Source organism: Andrena cerasifolii, chromosome 8 (assembly GCF_050908995.1).
Source record: "Andrena cerasifolii isolate SP2316 chromosome 8, iyAndCera1_principal, whole genome shotgun sequence".
Lineage (NCBI taxonomy): Eukaryota > Metazoa > Arthropoda > Insecta > Hymenoptera > Andrenidae > Andrena > Andrena cerasifolii.
In genome coordinates, this window is record NC_135125.1 from 14,961,020 (window position 1) to 14,980,059 (window position 19,040).

A 19,040-nucleotide genomic window follows, 5' to 3' on the forward strand; every position below is an offset into this window, starting at 1 on the left:
TACATTTTTACAAATTCAATTACCCCACAATAAGTCGAATTAATCAAAATATTTTTAATAAACCATTAAATAATATTCAATTCATATTAAATACATTTTTTACAAATTCAATTACCCTCCAATAATTCAATTAATCAAAATATTTTTAATAAAACATTAAATGATATTTTATTTATATTGAATACATTTTTACAAATTCAATTACCCCACAATAAGTCGAATTAATCAAAATATTTTTAATAAAACATTAAATAATATTTAATTTATATTAAATACATTTTTACAAATTCAATTACCCCACAATAAGTCAATTAATCTAAATATTTTTAATAAAACATTAAATGATATTTTATTTATATTAAATACATTTTTACAAATTCAATTACCCCACAATAATTCAATTAATCAAAATATTTTAAATAAATCATTAAATAATATTCAATTCATATTAAATACATTTTTAAAAATTCAATTACCCTCCATAATTCAATTAATCAAAATATTTTTAATAAACCATTAACTAATATTCAATTCATATTAAATACATTTTTACAAATTCAGTTACCCTCATACAATGTGTATTTCGATATTTTGCATGGGAGGGTCGACTAGCTTAATTGAAATTAACTTCGTGAGACTACTAATAGTTGCTCCACGATAACTGCGAAATTATCTTAGCTTCCTAGAGCCACGAGTTCAGTCACCCAGAAAGAAATCATTTCTGTTATTCTTATCGACCGGCTGCAGACTGGTTGCAGACGGTCGAAACACGTTGCTACGTTATTAACCCTGCATGGCTGGTTGACGCGTGGAAGGCTGACGTGACAATTCACTCTTAACTTCCTTTTTAACCCTTTAAAGAGTTTCACCAGATTTCTTAATTATTTACGTAAACCTACAAGCCTCCAAGTTGCGTGTAGAATCGAATGAATTTTACACTCTAGTTACCAGAGCGTGCGAGCATCGTAATAGTATTTTCAGCAGTGGAAACTTAAAGAAACTTCTCAGCGAAAGTTTAAGGCAGCGAGATTTTATTATACGAAGAGTAGCCTCGCATTTCTATCCGCCGAAAAAGTTCCAAGGATTTCGTTGGCTCCGGAGACGTCGAGGTGCTTTATGGCTCGAATATCATTCCATGGGGCAGGATGCTTCAGAATCGAATCGGAAATTTAAAAAAGACCGCATAATATCAGGAACAAATACGCGGCCGCCCTAAGTCCGTTGCACGGCATGCAAGATTCGAGAGTTCCTGCGCCATGGAGAAAAGCAGCCCTCACGTGTGCTCCACTTATTAAAGCTCTTCGAGCATCGCTTTTTCGAGTGGCCGACGGCTGCCGCGCTACGGTTCTGCTTCTTATTTCAGCCCCGGCGCGTTAAAGTCCCGTCTTATTTCGGCGCCCAAAGAAAACGTGGTCATGAATCCTCCATCCATTTGTCTCGTTTTGGGAAGCAGCGTGCCGCGCGGTTATTTTAACGCCAATCTGTTCCCTCTTTCTTCCACTTGTACAATCATTCCCTAATCTAACAATTCCCCAGTTCTGGCTCCTTCGTTCAAGTGTATCAAAGCAAATTCTGTCGAATCGAGCTTAAATCGTTTAAAAATTCTTTTAAGAAAAAGATACTTCGTTCGACATTTTATTTTAGTCCTGCAGACTTCAAAAAATTCAATTTTATCACCAGCAGAACTTTGCCACTCGAGCGATCCCGGTCCTATTTCCGGAATGCAAGCTATGAAACTAATTTACAGATTTGCAGGGACTGAATTTCCTTCGAAATTTTCTGCTTCGATAAAGCATGGAGCGACAGTTCCGTGGGAAAGAATGGAAATGAGGATTCCCCTGGCATGGTACACGTAATTCACTCGTCGTGCGGGGAAAAGTGTATGTCTTTTGGAATGCGAGGGTATTTATCGTCATCGTTGAAGCTGATGCGACTGATTATACAGTCGAGAGGGAAACCATCGACTAGACACGGCGTCGTCCGTCTAAACTGCTGCTTGCGGCGAGTGATAGCGGGTTATTTCTTTTCCACGACTGCGCGCTCCTGAAGCACCCCGATCGGAGGAATTATTACCGTGGAACAGCCATCGATTATTGTTTCAACGGTCGTTAGAATTTATCGATCCGCGGCCCACCCCCGTCACCCTTTGCTGGATCTTATTTAATGCGAAGACGCTTTCTTTCAACAAGAGTGCTTTAGAGCGTATCCTGAGAGGGGAGGAGAAGGAGGGAGTGCCTTGATCGCCGTCGGGTCGACAGAAATTTTCCCCGCAGGAAAATTCTGCGGAATGCAACCGAGGCGTAGTTGGAATTCGTATTGCGCCGTCGGTTTTGGAGAAGTCTATTTTTCTTACATTCATTTGGAATTAGTGGTTCACTTATTTTAGGCTCGCCAGGGGTGTTGTAGTTTATGATCGAGCGAACAGGCGTGAAGGTGAATTTCTGATGGCACTGTAATTGTTATTTGTTAATTAATAAAGGTGTAATTTTAAAAAGTAATTGGCAAAACTTGGAATTTCTGTGAAATCAGAGATTTAGAATGTTTTTATAAAATTGACGACTTTTGGATGTACGTAAAGTATTTTTATTCTAATTATAGATACAATTCCCTAATCAATTTAAGGGGGGAGCCTGGTGTAACTAAATGAAAATCGAGGCATTTTTCGGGAATTTTTTTTAAAGAAAGTATTTGATAGATCTTTCTGAAACTTTCAGGATATTGTATTAACAGGTTAAGGTATATAACAAAAAAAAATTATTAAAAAAGAGCGGCAAATAACAAAGTTATGCCCAGTCCGTTGGCGACGCAATTATTGCACTGCGGGCAACGTAGCGTCTTTTGGTTTCATCTGAAACCAAAAATCGAACAATTTTCTTTTAGTTTACGAGTGTACGCACAGAATGAAGAAATTTGAAACTTAAAAGATGCAAAATGAACAAATGGCGGCCTCTTGAATAAAAAGTTCACTGTTTCCAACGAAATTTTGCCTTAAATGTCTAAAAAAAAGTTATTTATTTAAACAATATCATTATACTAATAACTTAGTACTATGAAGAAAATGTTCACAAATATCCGTGCACAAGGCCAAGTCGATTGGTTGAATATTTATTTAGTTACATTGTCCGCAAAGTATAAAACTGTCGTTTCGAGAAAAACACATTTAAAGTTTTGTGGTAGTCTGGCGCTCCGTAGCAAAACCGGCTATATCCGCTTTAATTTTTCGAATTTCGTTTTGCGACTTTGGGAACATATTGTCGTGATGTTCAACTATTGATTTATGCAAAAAAAAAAATCGATTTCTTCGATCCGCTACACCAGGCTCCCCCCTTAAGCTCGCATTGAATCTTCTTTATGAAGCCAGGGCTTTTGGTAGGATCAGATATTGCGATAAAATGAAAATAAAGCTGCGAGAGCATGAAATGTGGAGCACTTAAGTGCCTGCTGTTGGTATATTCGTCGAAACGTTTATGTTCCCTGGCTGGCTCGTTCCAGATTAAAAATTATTATCCACTCGTCGGTGAAATCCAAACACTCGAGACGAACGATGTATCGCGGAGCATAAAACAGCCTCCGTCATTTGTACAGCTGCGGAGGAAGTAACTTTTGCCAGGAAATAATCGTTCCGCGGGTGCTTCAATTATGGCTGCATTATGGCGATGGTCGAATCAGCTTTTAATCAGGTTTAACTGCCTCGGCCGGTTGTAATTTCTGGCGTTAAGGTCGTGCGATGTTATTTATTCTACTATTGCCAGTGATGCTGCGCGAGCATTTACCTCGTTCCGAAACAGGAAATTGAAGAACCGATGGGACCAAGAAATTTAAAATGATTAGATACACGGGCGAATAGTTAATTAATTTTACCTGCGCCGCCACTGATGTAATTGAAGTCAAAGTTTCAGTAAAAGTTGTATTGAGTTTTAGGCATTAAAGGGGCCAGGGAAATTTGAGTGCAGAGAAGTTCCCATTTTGACAATATTTAAAAATACCAGCATATGCTCGCGAGCTGATATAAGAATGAAAGAATAAAGCAAGTACCCTCTCGCATAAATTTCCTCAAGCCCTCTCCTTCATCCCTCTAAATTGACTTACCTTATTAATAGCTAATTCAAACTTTCATTCATTATTAAATTAAATCTCTAAACATTATATTTACATCACTATCTAAATAACTTCAATTTAAAATCTACATTTATATATCAATTAATTCGACTAATCAATTAACTGAAATTAAATTACTAAATTAGACCACCCCCACTTTACGGAATAAACTAAATTTAAGGAAGTCTAAGAATCCGCTTACCCTCCAGAAATCGGAGTCCAGATTTTCAAACTTTCCAGTTCTAGCCAACGCTTCAGATTAAAGAAATTAAACTACGTCGATTAAATTACTAAATTTGCCCAAACATAAACTGCCTCTCATCTCTAAAACTCAGGAATCTATAAACGAGACAACGCATCACCTTCCACGAGAATTATACCGAAGTACAGATGGTTCTCTATTGAGAAACGCTTAGAAACCAGGAACTCTTGTTTCAAACCCGCGAGTTCCCCACAAAACTCCACTCCTCCCTTCGCGCGGAGCCAGCCCTCGTTGAGATCTTGAACTTGAAGGAGAAGCTCCTCAAGGTTTATTCCTGTAGCAAAGAAGCTACGCAGATTCCAACGGAGGAGTCTATGATAGCTACGGTCCACGGTGGATACGAGCATTATGCTCGAATTCCGCGCGACAACGGCTGTTGAGTCATCAGGTTGAGGCGTGCGTAATTTACGGCGGTACCAAAAGGATGAAGAGGAGAGAAAAGAATGCGAACAGCCGGATGCCGTGGAGCCGAGTCACATGCACGTAAACCGACACGTGCACCCTCTTTTCTGCCACGGTCTGACGATTTTTAAGATGGGGGCGAACCCGATGGACTTTCACGCCATAAACGAGCCGACTTACCGAGCATAACGCGTTTCCCTCGATTGTCCCCCTGTCTCACCGTTGATCGTTCTTCTAAAGATAACGAAGTGCTTCTTCGCACTTTCCTTCACGGCCATTCTTAAATTATTTAAGGGTAATTCTCGCGATTTCTTACCACCTCCCTGCCCGGTACAAGAATTCGTAAGATTTTATATTCCAACCCCCTCCCTGCTTAATTTTCTACTTTGCATTTAACTCGGTTTCGTGCATGCGACGAAATGTTTTTTAACCGACTTCGAACAAAGGTAACTAAAAATTAAAAAATAATAAGCTTTTTTTAAAAAAATTAAAAAACTGACCTCAAAGGTGCGCTAAAAAGGATAAAACAGTTTTTCTTTAAATCGGTGCCAAAATACAAACAAAATTAATTCAATTTCTAAATCCTTAGCGATTACAGTCCATTAGCACATTAACGCCCGAATTAGAGCGCGCAAAAATTTAGAGAGACGTCGCGCGTCCAGTCGATTTAATTTTGTTTCTATTTTGGCACCGATTTAAAAAAATAATTTATCTTTTTTAGCGCATCTGTGAAGTTGGTTTTTTAATTTTTTTCAAGTTTATTATTCAGGCTACTCATATTGAAACTTAGATTGACAAATATTACGTAAGACGCTACCTGACTTCCTCTCAACTCTCCAGTAAGGAAACGTGAGAAATTCGCGACCCTTTGCCTCCACTAAAAAGCCTTACATAATTTAAGGACGACCCCTTATCCCAAAACCCACGGTCAGATTTCTACGCACTGATTAACGATTGATTTCGATTTGATAAATTCAGGAAATATTACAGAACTCCGTGTGCAGGTCGCCCATTAAATTATCTTCTTCTACAATTAAGTGTCAGCTTCAATTTTCCTGGCCTTTACAGTCTACTGCTGTTTAGGGAGTAATTAAAGGGGGGTTACTTATACTTTTTATCTGTGACACATGTTGCCGATGTAAATAGCACAGCAAGGTTGGGCAGCGTACTAAAATCCTGCTTCGTTTTTGCAGAGACCCTCCAGGAGCCACGTTTCACCACTCAGCCTTCCAGCAGCGGCAATATTCTTAGCGAAAATCGAACGAAATTTCTGCAGTGTCAAGCGAGAGGTGAGTACGAAATCCGCTCGGCTCGAACGTTTGAAGAGATCTGACCCGGAAGAGATGATCCGAAATTGATTATAAGAACCCTTACCCATTGAACTTTATGTTAATCCTGCGCAGTTTGCTAGTTAGCGCGATCACGGAGCTCCTCGTGGATTTCACCCTTAAGCTTACTTAACATTCTCAAGCAGCAGAGCAAGCCTAGCCTGCAATTACAGAAATAGAAGTATTTATCGCTATCCTCTATTTTATTCGTAGATTTTGAAACCTCTAGTTCTATAGTACGCGAGAGCACTGTTAGAAGTAGAGCAACTATGGAAGCTTCTCCTTGAACTTACACCCACGCACTTTGAAGCGCATAGCACTTGTAAAGCCTCCTCCATTGACTGCTGGACAAAACCACTGTATTTAAAAAAAAGGAACAGGCAGAGAATCTTCCCTCGATTTTTTTACGATTCAATTTCATTTTTCTTTTATACACATATTTTTTATATACTATGTATTTATGTATATTTATTTTCTTACATATAAATGCACACCCAAAGTGTTATATATTCTTGTTACGTAATGCGTTTAAAGCCGTTTACGAATAATAATAATAATAATGAAAAATCTGCAAAATTTCAACCGCCCTTCGCGAAATTGTTGGCCCATTGTTCTCATGAAATATCGAGTATCGGGGCGGATGAGACGGTGACCAGATGAAGCCTCCCAACGGCGGCCTGCAGCCGTAACGCGATAGCCTGACCCTGTGCTAATAGTATTAGATCTCCGTGCAACATACATATGCCCCGGCCAAACAAGGAATGCCCGCGGTATCCGTGAAAAATATTCGCACCCCGAAACGTGCGAAGCAACGCCGACTCCCCAGAAACGGAGTCTTCGGCTTGGAGCGACCAGAGGGCTGAGATTACCATTATCGCCCCGAACCTGCGAATACAATTTCACCAAGGGTTGCTCTTAAATCTAAAGTCGCCTCTACGCTGAATTTCTACATTCTCATGCTGCATTTCGTTTCTCAGGGCACCCTCAGCCGAAGTACAAGTGGTTCAAGGACGGGATCCCTCTGAGCAACGAGCTTACGTCGGAGCATTACTTTCGAATACAGAGTACGCGCAGGGAGGATGCAGGGGTGTACCACTGTGTCGCCACGAACGATGTAGGATCTATATTTAGCGAAAGAATTACATTTGCGGTAGCGTGTACGTATTAATTACGGCGGTGCTTTGGATGCTCTGTGTGCCCATGGTCCATCGTTCAGAATGCTCTTTTAACGTGATGAATAATTTCAGCGACGTTGCTATAGATCTAGTAGCGCGAGCAGGCTCGCGGAATCAAAGTAACGCCGTAATATTATCTTCAGATATGGGGGTGTTCGAGGACCTGACAGAGAGGGTAGTAGCCGTGAAATCTGGGAGCGCGGCTGTTTTAACGCTGCCGCCGATTGAAAGCCACCCTGCACCTGACGTGACATGGTTCATGCCCAACGGCTCGTTGTTGTATGGCATAAAGTACGCGTCCGCTCACCACACGTTGCTCATCTTGAACGCGTCTGAAAGTGATCAGGGCCTGTACAGGTAGGTGTCGAAGCTTGACGGTAGCAGGCCTAAGCGTAGGAATGCCTCGCGGAATGCTCCTTTACGTTCTACGTTGCGCAGGGCCAGAGCTATTAACACCCAGCTGGGCAAGGAGGAGAACAGCCCGTTCTTCAAACTGCAAGTTAGTGGAGACTCGAACGTGGACGTGGCACCCGCTATAATAGTGAAGCCGCAGGACACGCAGATAATCAAGGACCAGGATGTTACGTATATACATTGCATTGCCAATGCTAGGTAATCTTTGTTAGCGAAGAACCAGGAGCTAAGAACTTCTAGACTTCTAGAAGTGGTGATAGGAAGAGAGGGTTTCGTTTGCTCTTTCAGGTCGCTTTATGAGCTACGAACCTTGTGGACGAAAGATGGGATTCCTATTGAGAACTCTAGGATATCCTATAGCTTTAATGACTCCTGGAACAGAACGTTGGCGTTGATATCAGCGAACATCACCTACACGGGCGTGTATTCCTGTCATGTGGACTTGAGGAGTGGAGGGTATCCAACGGTGAACGCTAGTGCGAAAGTTGTCGTGCATGGTGAGAGCAGTGGCATTGTCCGGAGAAGTCTCTAGCTGTTTGATGTTACCGGTAGTGGTATGATTAATTAATTAATCAAATGTGTATTATGCTTCTTCAGAAAAGCCGACGTTCATAACAGAATTGAAACGGGAGACCCTTAGCGATTACGGTTCAACTGTGTCTCTACCATGCGATGCTGTTGGCGTTCCTCCCCCTAAGATCAGTTGGTTCCGCAATGCCGAGCCTGTTGACCATCTCCTTGGGTCTAGGTATGAGTGACAGATGATAATAAGGAACAGTCGATGAGTTAGTAGGAATATATGAAGGGTATGGGGAAAAACTGGGAATGTCACAAAGCAGCTTTATCGAGAAAATTAAGTTGTAATACTTTAGTAAAGAAATCAGTAAAGAAACAAGGTTCATTTTCTTGTTAAATAATTTCCTTGTTTTACCTTAACGACAGAAGCTTATGCTTAGCCAAAGAGAGGGGACATTCCGTATTTTGTTCCAGTGCAGAGTGGACATTTCCTATTCTTAAGCAGTGTACCAAATCTTTCACGTTAACTTACCGCGTATTTCAACTTTGTGCTATAAATCACAAAATCATGAAAAATGGACATTCTCTGCTTTTCTCCTTGCTCTTCGTATGGTACCTTCAAATATATAACTTCTATGTAATTAATTACTATATAAAAGACTGCGGTGCAAGTGGAATGTTTATAGATGTTTCAGAAGTTTTAGTTTCCTTAATGTTACCATATTTCTATATTCACAGATACGCCATGGAAGAGGATGGTTCACTGACAATTAAAAAGTTAACAATGAGCGACTCGGGGATGTTTCAGTGTCTCGCTTCCAACGAAGCTGGCGAAGCCTCTAGTTACACCTGGTTGAAGGCCAAAAGTTAGTATACCCGTGGCACAACAAATCACTCAGAAATATCATAATTTTCTTTCGTGTGTTCGTTGAACGATATTTATTTGTACACATTGTAAGTAACATAATTTTTTGTGGGCCAGAAGGATTAGAAAGCAGACTGAAAAACAGAGTTGTCCGCTGGGCAGCTGGCTACAATGTAGTCAGAGTTCGCCAATCTGATCGCCGTTTTAAGTTCTCTCAGTACCCAGACAGTAAGATTTCCGACGCCACGAAATACCCACCTTTTTGAGATTATCTAGGCACAAGCTTGACGAATGCATATCACACCACAATGTTTGCTTTTTCCAGCTGTACTCGATTGTTTTTTCCCTTTGTCTCCCTGGTAGTTATAGTGACATCCACCAAGCACGAGGACACGATCGTGCCAAAAGCACGTTGTTCCTCAAACAATTACGAGAAATATCCAAACTGTCGAATGAAATAGAGTACCTTGTAGTGTCGTTAGATTTAATCACAGTTAAAGAGTAGTTTACTTTAATAGGAAGTACATAAAAATAGTATAGTCTGCTTGTCGTCGCAAAGAAACATTAACATACATTCATCCCGAAATTCTGCACGTTTGTGTGACACGATTAATTCTTTCCTATATTAGGGATAAGCTCGAGAAAGCAGAACTTTTAAGAATTAGTTGTTTCCGTAGTTCCGATAGAAAGTATATTGAAAGTCCCGACAATAGAACATTCATTATTGCATAATAAATAATTCAGGTATGGGTAGATTCAGTGCTTTCCATTGCATAAGAACGATCACACGCAATGCAGCAATTCTTCAATCATTTTTAATCACCCAAACCCTTTTCACCGATAAGCTGGATACTCTAATTACTTTTATTATATACTGGAAAGCACTGAGCTGGGAAAAGTTTATCATCTGTGACCAATTGTTTGTTTCTCCCTTCCTTTTTTTTGTTGTGCATGTGATAACTTTTACTTATTGGTAATTAAAATGATGACCCATTTATTTGTCACTTGCAGCATCTGGGCCAGTTATGGAAAATGGTCCACAGAATCTAACGATATTAGATGGAAAAGATGCGACGTTGACATGTAACGCTGTGGCAGCACCTATACCCAACACCACGTGGATTTACAATGGTAAATAACGAACAATCAGGGTGCACACAGACTATTCAAGAACTTACGAAGTCTGTTGATTCGTAGATACAATTCCTGTGGAGATTGCCGGGAGAGTACAGGTCTTAGATAACGGGGACCTTCTAATCGCTGCTGTGAAGCCAAATGATGCAGGGAAATACACTTGCATTAGAGCTAACGAGGCTGGTTCCGTGAACGGTTCGGCGTATCTGACTGTGTTAGGTAAGAAAGACCCTTAAACGCCAAAGGCTATCAGAAGAACTTGTACTAGTTACCAGAAACATTTTATTCATTTCAGTGCGGACACAGATTGTTCAGCCACCTGTTGACACATCCGTACTTCTTGGATACACCGCGGAGCTGCAGTGCAAGGTTTCCAATGACCCAAGTGTTCTGTACGATATAGCTTGGTTTCACAATACACAGTACGTAGCACACACAGGATATCCCACGCTCGAGCCACTTCTGTTCTGAAAGCGGCATTCTAAATCCTTGCAGGGTAATAAACACGCAAGCTAGTCAAAGAGTGAAGATGCGCACCGATGGTACGTTGGAAATAGTTGCTGTTCGGGCCTCCGACGTGGGCGAATACATGTGCTCCGTGGTTTCTCCTGGGGGTAATGAGACTCGATCGGCGCGTCTCAGTGTAATCGAAATACCATTCGCCCCGATAAACGTAATGGCCAGTCGAGTCGAGCGGATTTCTCCCCGTACCATAAACGTTAGTTGGGTTCCAGGCTTCGATGGAAACAGTCCGACGAAGAAGTTCATTGTTCAGAGGCGAGAGGTTTCTGATCTTGGTACGCCAAATCTCACTTTATAGCAGAGACTAGAGCTTCCATTGCAATAAGAATACACACAACTGTATAATGATATTCGTGCAGGACCTATACCTGATTCTGCGCTCAATTGGATCACCGAGTGTGATAATGTCTCCGCGCAGAGTCGATGGGTATTACTGAATAACTTGAAAGCCGCTGCCGCGTATCAGTTTCGAGTAAGCGCAGAGAACAGCGTCGGCGAAGGGCCGCCGTCTGACCCGAGTAACGTGGTAGTCCTCCCTCAAGAACGTAAGTTTCACCGAGCAAGCTCTAGCGCGAGGTATTCGTTAGTCCTTCGATAATTTCAATTAAGAATGATTGATCTGTATTTCAGCTCCAAGCGGACCACCCGTGGGATTCGTTGGCTCCGCTCGATCGTCGTCGGAAATAATAACACAGTGGCAATTGCCATTGGAGGAGTATCGAAATGGCCATATTTTAGGATACATTTTAAGGTATAGATTGTACGGGTACAACGACAGCCCCTGGACGATACAGAACATTACGAACGAGGCGCAGAGGAATTACCTCATCACCGATCTGATCACATGGAAGGACTATATCGTGCAGATAGCAGCGTACAATGACAAAGGCGTGGGGGTGTATACAGAAGGCTTGAAGATCAAAACGAAAGAAGGGGTGCCAGAAGCTCCGCCGACCAACGTAAGAGCGAAAGCTATTAATTCAACGTCGATAAAGGTGTGGTGGAAGCCACCGAATCCGCAGAAGATTAATGGGATAAACCAGGGCTACAAGCTGCAGGCCTGGATTAGCCACAACTTCTCAGAAGCGAGCGAGTACAAGTCGACGACCGTGCCGCCTAGCCTATTCGATCCTCTAGCAGAACAGAGTGCCATTATGACTGGTTTGAAGAAGTATACCCTGTACAACATAACCGTGCTGTGCTTCACCGATCCTGGTGACGGTGAGCGGAGCGCACATTTTCAAATCCGTACACGCGAAGATGTGCCCGAAGAAGTGGAGAATCTGCAGTTCGATGACATAAGCGATCGGTCGCTTACCGTCAAGTGGAGTCCCCCGCAAGAGGTGAACGGGATCCTCACTTCTTACCAGCTGAACTACATGATCAAAGACGCGCCGGAATCCTTGAGGACCATGAATTTCACGGCGGACATTCTCTCGGTTAAAATCGAGCACCTGCAGGCAATGACCCACTACAAGTTCGAAGTGATCGCTTGGACTTCGGTGGGCCCCGGGAAGTCCAGAGTCGCTGTCATACAATCTGGCGTCGAGCCTGTTCTCCCAGAGCCGCCCACTAAATTGGCACTGTCCAATATAGACGCGTTCTCCGTCGTCCTTCAATTTACACCTGGATTCGACGGCAACTCGTCTATTACCAAGTGGACGGTGCAGGCGCAAACAACTCGAAACACCACCTGGTACAACATATACGAAGTCTCGGATCCTGATGCTAGTACAATCACCGTGGCCGGCCTGACTCCGTTCATGCAGTATAAATTACGATTAATCGCTAACAACGTGGTCGGTGCCTCTGAACCTTCCGAGCCGACCAAGGAGTTCCAGACCATTCAAGCGCCGCCGTCGCATCCTCCCAGGAACGTGACGGTGCGCGCGATGAGCGCGACGGAACTGCGCGTCAGATGGATTCCGCTGCAGCAGATAGAATGGTACGGCAATCCAAGAGGATACAACGTCACGTACACCGAAGTGCGGACGAATAAATCGAAGAGCATAAGCATAGAGGACCACACTGCGAACTCTTACGTATTAGAGGACATAGAGGAGTATGCTCTCTACGAAGTCGTGATGCAAGCGTTCAACGACGTTGGGTCCTCTGCACTGAGCCCCAAAGCTGTCGAAAGAACTCGCGAATCGGTGCCTTCGATGGGGCCCATTAACGTCGAGGCGAACGCGACCTCTTCTACTACTATACTAGTAAAATGGGGCGATGTGCCTATAGAGCATCAGAATGGGCAGATAGAAGGGTTCAAGGTGTATTATGGCGCAAACGCGAGATCCGCATTCCAGTACAAAAACATTCCCAGTAACACTACTTTCACGACAACTTTGACAGAGCTTCGAAAGTTCGTTCAATACCACGTGCAAGTTTTAGCTTATACGAGGCTCGGCGATGGTACTCTGAGCACCCCGCCGGTCAGAGTGCAAACATTCGAAGACGCCCCCGGGCCACCGTCGAATGTATCATTCCCCGATGTCAGCTTGACCACTGCCCGCATCATTTGGGACACTCCGGAGGACCCGAACGGGGAGATTCTCGCCTACAAAGTGATGTTTCATCTGAACAGTAGCCAAGACCATCAGTTCTCTAAAGAATTTCCTGCTTCGGATAGAACTTTCAGGGCCACTGGCTTGGAGCCCGAGAAGTACTACATGTTCTCTGTGACCGCGCAAACAAGGCTGGGCTGGGGCAAAACAGCCTACGCTCTTGTTTTCACGACAAATAACAGGGAACGCCCACAGGCGCCATCCATGCCACAAGTGAGCAGGTCACAAGTACAAAGTCGACAGATAACGTTCACCTGGACTCCTGGTCGCGACGGATTTGCCCCGCTACGCTACTACACAGTCCAGCAGTCAGAAAATTCGGGGCCGTTTCAAACTATTCCTGAAAGGGTGGAGCCAACTTTAACGTCTCACACGGCGAACAACTTGAAGCCGTTTACGTTGTATCAATTTCGCATACAAGCCACCAACGATATAGGCCCCTCAGCTTGGAGCACAGAATCGGTTCAGGTCCAGACTTTACCAGCAGCGCCGTCTCGAGGTGTCGCTGGATTGAAAGTTGTTCCAATAACGACATCCAGTATAGAGGTTCATTGGAATGTGATAGATGAAGTATACTGGAGTGGAGACCACGAGACTGGCGGCTATCGCGTCATTTACCAACCAGTTTCTGATTTTCCAACGGCACTCCAGGACACGCCGAAGGAAGAGGTTTTAGGGATAAATGCCACAAAAATCGTTCTGAGCGACCTGACGGAAGATAGGTATTACGAAGTGGTAGTGCTGCCCTTCAACTCCGAAGGGGAAGGCCCAGCAAGCCCACCTGTGACTGTGTACGTGGGAGAAGCAGTTCCTACAGGGGAGCCTCAACATTTAAAAGCGCAACCAATCTCTTCCACAGAAGTCCACTTGCGATGGAAACCGCCCCAAGCTAACATGCAGAATGGAGATCTATTAGGATACAAAGTAACTTTCGTTATCCTTCTATTATTTATAAAAACGTCGCAAGTTCCCGTTACTTATACAGTCTGCTGTTCTTCGTTCTAGATCTTTTATTTGGTCACTGACTCTCCTCAAGAATTGGAGAACAAGCAAGAGGAGGAAATAGAGGTGGTGCCAGCATCGTACCTAACGCACAGCCTAGTTTTTCTCGACAAATACACGGAATATCGTATCCAAGTATTGGCATTCAATCCTGCCGGAGATGGTCCGCGATCTCCGCCCATCACGGTCAGAACTAAGCAGGTAGGTCCAGTATGAAATGAAATTAACTGATGGCTCTAAATTAGTATATAAAATTCCATTCGTCTTGCTTGCAGGATATACCCGGGCCACCTCATAATCTACAATTTTCAGAAATTACAATGACCAGTCTCCGTGTATCGTGGGAAGCGCCGAAATCGCGGAACGGTGAAATAATCGGTTACATTGTTACTTACGAAACAGCGGAGCAAAATGATCGTATGTTTCTAAAGTTTTTTTTAAATGTACAGTACGCAATGAATCGCTTGTAAGTAATATCTTTACGTTGCTCAAGGTTTCAGTAAGCAAGTGAAGCAGAAGGTAAATGAAACGAGCTTGTTGATCCAGCCTTTGGAGGAGGAAGAAACGTATACCTTTATGGTTCGAGCACAGACCATTGATTTTGGCCCACCCATATCCGGAAATGTCACGACTGGCCCGCAAGAAGGTTCGCCAATGGCACCTAGCAATCTTGCTGTGACTAAGACAGTGTCCAGTGTCGAATTACAGTGGGCTAATGGAGCTTCTGGAAAAGGGCCTATTTTGGGATACTATATCGAAACGCGCAGAAAAGGTGAGGGCGTAAAACATTTTTAATGTTATAGAGTAGAGGAATTAATAAAGGGAACGGTAGAAATAAGTCATTGACAGAATATCGCAAAGTTTGGTCAAAGGAACGTTGAGAATCTATACGAAAATATTTGCTTTATTATTTCAACTTTATATGATTAATGAAAAGAAAAAAAAACACAGAATAGTACGACTGTCATTACTAATATTGCCTTTTTTGTAATGATATAGCGATGGAAGAGTGGCAGCATTGTAAGTGTCAATGCACGTAAATATATTGAGCGTCAGTTATATTGTATTAGATGGTCTCTCAGACAGTAAAATATGATTTGTTAGTGTTAAAAATATGGCTTCCTGTTTGTAACGATCTGTGACTATATTGTTTTTTTAGTGGTACCTATACTATCGATTGCATGATGTCATAGCATGACATTTTCCATGGATTCTATTAGAGATACATAAAGGATCTTAACTCTTTGAATGCCGCTATTAATTTACTGTAATAAACGAATAGTTGAGGTTTGACTTGTTAGATAACAGTACTCCTACAGTCTTAACTTACCAATTCCTGCGTCTAACATCTCATCGATGCCCTTCGATCATGTAACATAGTACAGCGTAACTTCGCAAGTTTTCGATTGTTATTTTATTAAACCATCAATGTTAGAAGTGTCTGTAGCAAGTACCGTCGAAGTGTAACTATCCGCAGACAATTGTTTCTTGAGAAGCGAGAAGAGTAGGACGTGTATTATTCGTTTTTTTTTTGTTGTTGTAAAATGAAAATACAAGAAAACCTGCGGAAGTTTCCGAGTGCATTTGATATCTATAATTGTAGCAATATAAGTGCCACGTATTTGTAATTGTAGATGACAGTCGTTGGCAGACAATAGTGCGTAGCAGTAATGGGCCACTCACAGAATACTCTGTGTCGTATCAAAATCTGCTTCCATCCACGTCTTACCTGTTTAGAGTAATATCGTACAATCGTTACGGGATCAGTTACCCCGCGTATTCTACAGAAACGGTAAATAATACAATGGTGCGTATCCTCATCCATTGAACATCGATGTAATAAATATTCTTCTTTCTTCAGATACTAACTCCATCGAAATTGTATCTGGAGTATGCATATTTACAACACAAACCATTCTACAGGCAAACTTGGTTCATGGTCACCTTAGCTGCCACTTCAATTATAATTATCATAATGGTCATAGCAGTCTTATGCGTGAAAAGTAAAAGCTACAAGTATAAACGTAAGCCTCTCCAAATACAGCCCGAATAATCCATTTTGCGGCGATTAACGTTAATGAAATATATTTTAGAAGAAGCGCAAAAGACACTCGAGGAGTCCATGGCGATGGACACCGACGACAGGCAGGAATCTGATTTAGAGCTTTATAGGTCAAGGCAAGGAGGTGGTGGTGCAATGAATATGGCCAATGCCTGCGGCACTTTGGGCAAAAGGAGCACTTTAGGAAGAAAGTCCATGCATCCTCCTCCACCTACGATGCTAGGTAAATCGCCCCCTAGACCGTCGCCGGCTTCAGTTGCTTATCACAGCGACGAGGAGAGCCTTAAGGGGTACGATGAAAATCCTGATGACAGTAGCGTTACGGAGAAACCTTCGGAAATTAGTTCGACAGATTCGCAGGTAAGCATTCTCTTTACAAATACAAGCAGGTGTGTATATAACGTGTAAAGTATCTTAAACATCTTTGTTTCTGGTATTTTATGTTGCAGGGGTCTGAAAGCGAGAATGAAAGTGTACACTCGGATCCACATTCCTTTGTAAATCATTATGCTAATGTGAACGACTCGTTGAGACAGTCATGGAAGCGTCAGAAACCAGTTAGAAATTATTCATCGTACACTGACTCGGAGCCCGAGGGCAGTGCCGTTGTCAGTTTAAACGGAGGACAAATTATTATGAACAATATGGCAAGGTCGAGGGCCCCGTTGCCTGGCTTTTCCTCCTTTGTATAATGCATTTTTTCACGAAAGAGTGACGCTTTTATTGAGTAGATAGGGTGCCGGTTCGGCATAGCGACATTCGAGATCGCTACGCGAGTATTATGTTAAAGGAATCTGTGCTGAGCACGAATTGGATTTAACGTCCCGACTTTCTTTGGGGGAATTATTGCTCCGGGGTGGAGATTTTGAAATTGGTATACACGTGAAGAGAGACTGGTTGTTATAAAATTTTGATCATCCTCGTAGAATAGTTCGTTAGGGTTTTAATAGCTCGGCACTTAAATTGATGTACACGGAGTTAAAAGACTTACGTTGAAACGCGTATTCGAAGGTGTTTCACGCACGCTAACATCCCTTATAGTAATTTTAATGCTTCTGGCACCATCATATTGTGATATATTGAGATACATATTATTTATACTTTTAGATAAGGACTTAATGTGTATAATGAACATTTTTTACTTTTATTAAGTGAATCTGAATCAGAATGTCGCACGGATCTCTCGAGTAATGCAGTGCTTGCATTCTTCTTTTAACTCGAAGGACTTGACACTTCGTTCGAAGCGTTCTGTCGATACGCCCTATAATAAACATCGCGGTAACATAACTTTATTAAATTAACAAGAAGATAACGCCGTAACGAGAACTGCCAGAGACAACCAGGTAACTATTGAAGTTAATCAGAAAATCATATTTTAATACTATCTCTGTTGAAAACTTTCAATACGAACAGCATAACAAGAACTAATTTTACAATTGGAATGAAACGGTTTTTTTAATGGTTCTCTAATTCAAATTTGCAAGTATTTGTACTGTAAAAAGGAGAAACAATATACGAGATATAAGGGGTCGATTTAGATGTATAAACAGTTCACAGTCAGGCCTATCATATCAATCTTGAATAACTTGCATAGACGAAAGATATCTGAATCTAATATTATTATACTGAGTAAATGGTGAACATAGGAGTGTTTACATAAAATGCGACTGCGTGCATTTCTAACTATTTGTAAGCGATCTGTTCTTAATATTATAATATATAATGTACATAAAACTTATATTAACTACAAGTTAGCGATACATACTGTACATTTAGTCTGCAGCTTAGGCAGCGTTAGGTAAAAATTTATTCTAAATAACCTCTAGACATCATGTATTTATCTTTCTTTTTAAATAGATACTTATCAGCTTTTTTTTAAATCATCGAGAAAGCAATTCGGCTTTTGTTCGATTATCAGCATCGATTCATTTGTAGTATATAATGTATCACACTTACAGTATTGAAAAACATTCATACACGGATCCACTCAATTTAGGACAGTTATGTTTTTTACCGCGAAACATTTACATGCTGTAATTACTCTTCCGTAGAAGAAACAGGTATTAAATGCGAAGAACATTTCAGACTGATAACAGAACTTATATGAAATGTTTCCCTCTTTTTTTAGTACAGATTTCATAAGGAACAAGCCATAGAAACAATAAAAGTGTTTGGAGATCGTAGGGGACGTAAAATAAGTTGTAAAGAATATTCTTTGACAATATACGCTAAAATCTAGGAATTTCTTACTAAAAATTACATACGTTGAGAATGATTAAGAAATTAAAATAAAATGGCAGCTATAATTCCACTGCGTTTTCATCAAGCTCGTTGCGCTTGGTCGGCGAACGAAATCGTCGAATTATACTTGAAATTTGTACGCGTTGTATGACTTCGGTTCATTACGATTGTAATCGGAAAACGGTGATTACTATGTGTCATAAACTAGACGGCAAGTTGTTTGGTACCCGTTTTACTTTTAAAAGCAATTATAGTCTTATTCTATCCAGTTATCTCTCGTATTAAAGAACTTGCTTTCTAGTTTTCATCGATCGCGTAGCGCTAACTTTATTACATGTTTAGCATCGGCTCGTCGATCATTGTCGTCCCTGTGTCATAGCGAAGCATTCTTTTTTATTCCCAGAAATGGAGGAACTGAAACATTTCTGCAACACTGCCAATAAACCTTTTTAGTT

The 19,040-nt window shown here is 41.6% G+C and overlaps 1 protein-coding gene across 6 annotated transcripts in view; it reads left to right on the forward strand.

Annotated features, from left to right (window-relative positions):
* The window catches only part of Sdk (sidekick cell adhesion molecule), a 51,255-nt gene extending 32,670 nt beyond the window's left edge, over nt 1–18,585 (forward strand). The window contains exons 2-23 of one of the 6 annotated variants that reach the window (XM_076818741.1): nt 5,956–6,051; nt 7,068–7,247; nt 7,409–7,622; nt 7,704–7,877; nt 7,968–8,176; nt 8,277–8,427; nt 8,934–9,061; nt 9,178–9,288; nt 10,072–10,191; nt 10,258–10,413; nt 10,490–10,616; nt 10,690–10,991; nt 11,076–11,261; nt 11,347–14,204; nt 14,286–14,483; nt 14,558–14,699; nt 14,776–15,054; nt 15,282–15,302; nt 15,917–16,074; nt 16,144–16,306; nt 16,376–16,704; nt 16,794–18,585. In XM_076818741.1, coding sequence (XP_076674856.1) covers nt 5,956–6,051; nt 7,068–7,247; nt 7,409–7,622; nt 7,704–7,877; nt 7,968–8,176; nt 8,277–8,427; nt 8,934–9,061; nt 9,178–9,288; nt 10,072–10,191; nt 10,258–10,413; nt 10,490–10,616; nt 10,690–10,991; nt 11,076–11,261; nt 11,347–14,204; nt 14,286–14,483; nt 14,558–14,699; nt 14,776–15,054; nt 15,282–15,302; nt 15,917–16,074; nt 16,144–16,306; nt 16,376–16,704; nt 16,794–17,036 — 6,545 coding nt within the window. In that variant the 3' untranslated portion in view covers nt 17,037–18,585. The remainder of the gene's footprint in view (nt 1–5,955; nt 6,052–7,067; nt 7,248–7,408; nt 7,623–7,703; nt 7,878–7,967; nt 8,177–8,276; nt 8,428–8,933; nt 9,062–9,177; nt 9,289–10,071; nt 10,192–10,257; nt 10,414–10,489; nt 10,617–10,689; nt 10,992–11,075; nt 11,262–11,346; nt 14,205–14,285; nt 14,484–14,557; nt 14,700–14,775; nt 15,055–15,281; nt 15,303–15,916; nt 16,075–16,143; nt 16,307–16,375; nt 16,705–16,793) is intronic. The other 5 variants (XM_076818743.1, XM_076818742.1, XM_076818744.1 and 2 more) reach the window with 5 other exon arrangements.
* Nucleotides 18,586–19,040: the final 455 nt, after the last annotated feature.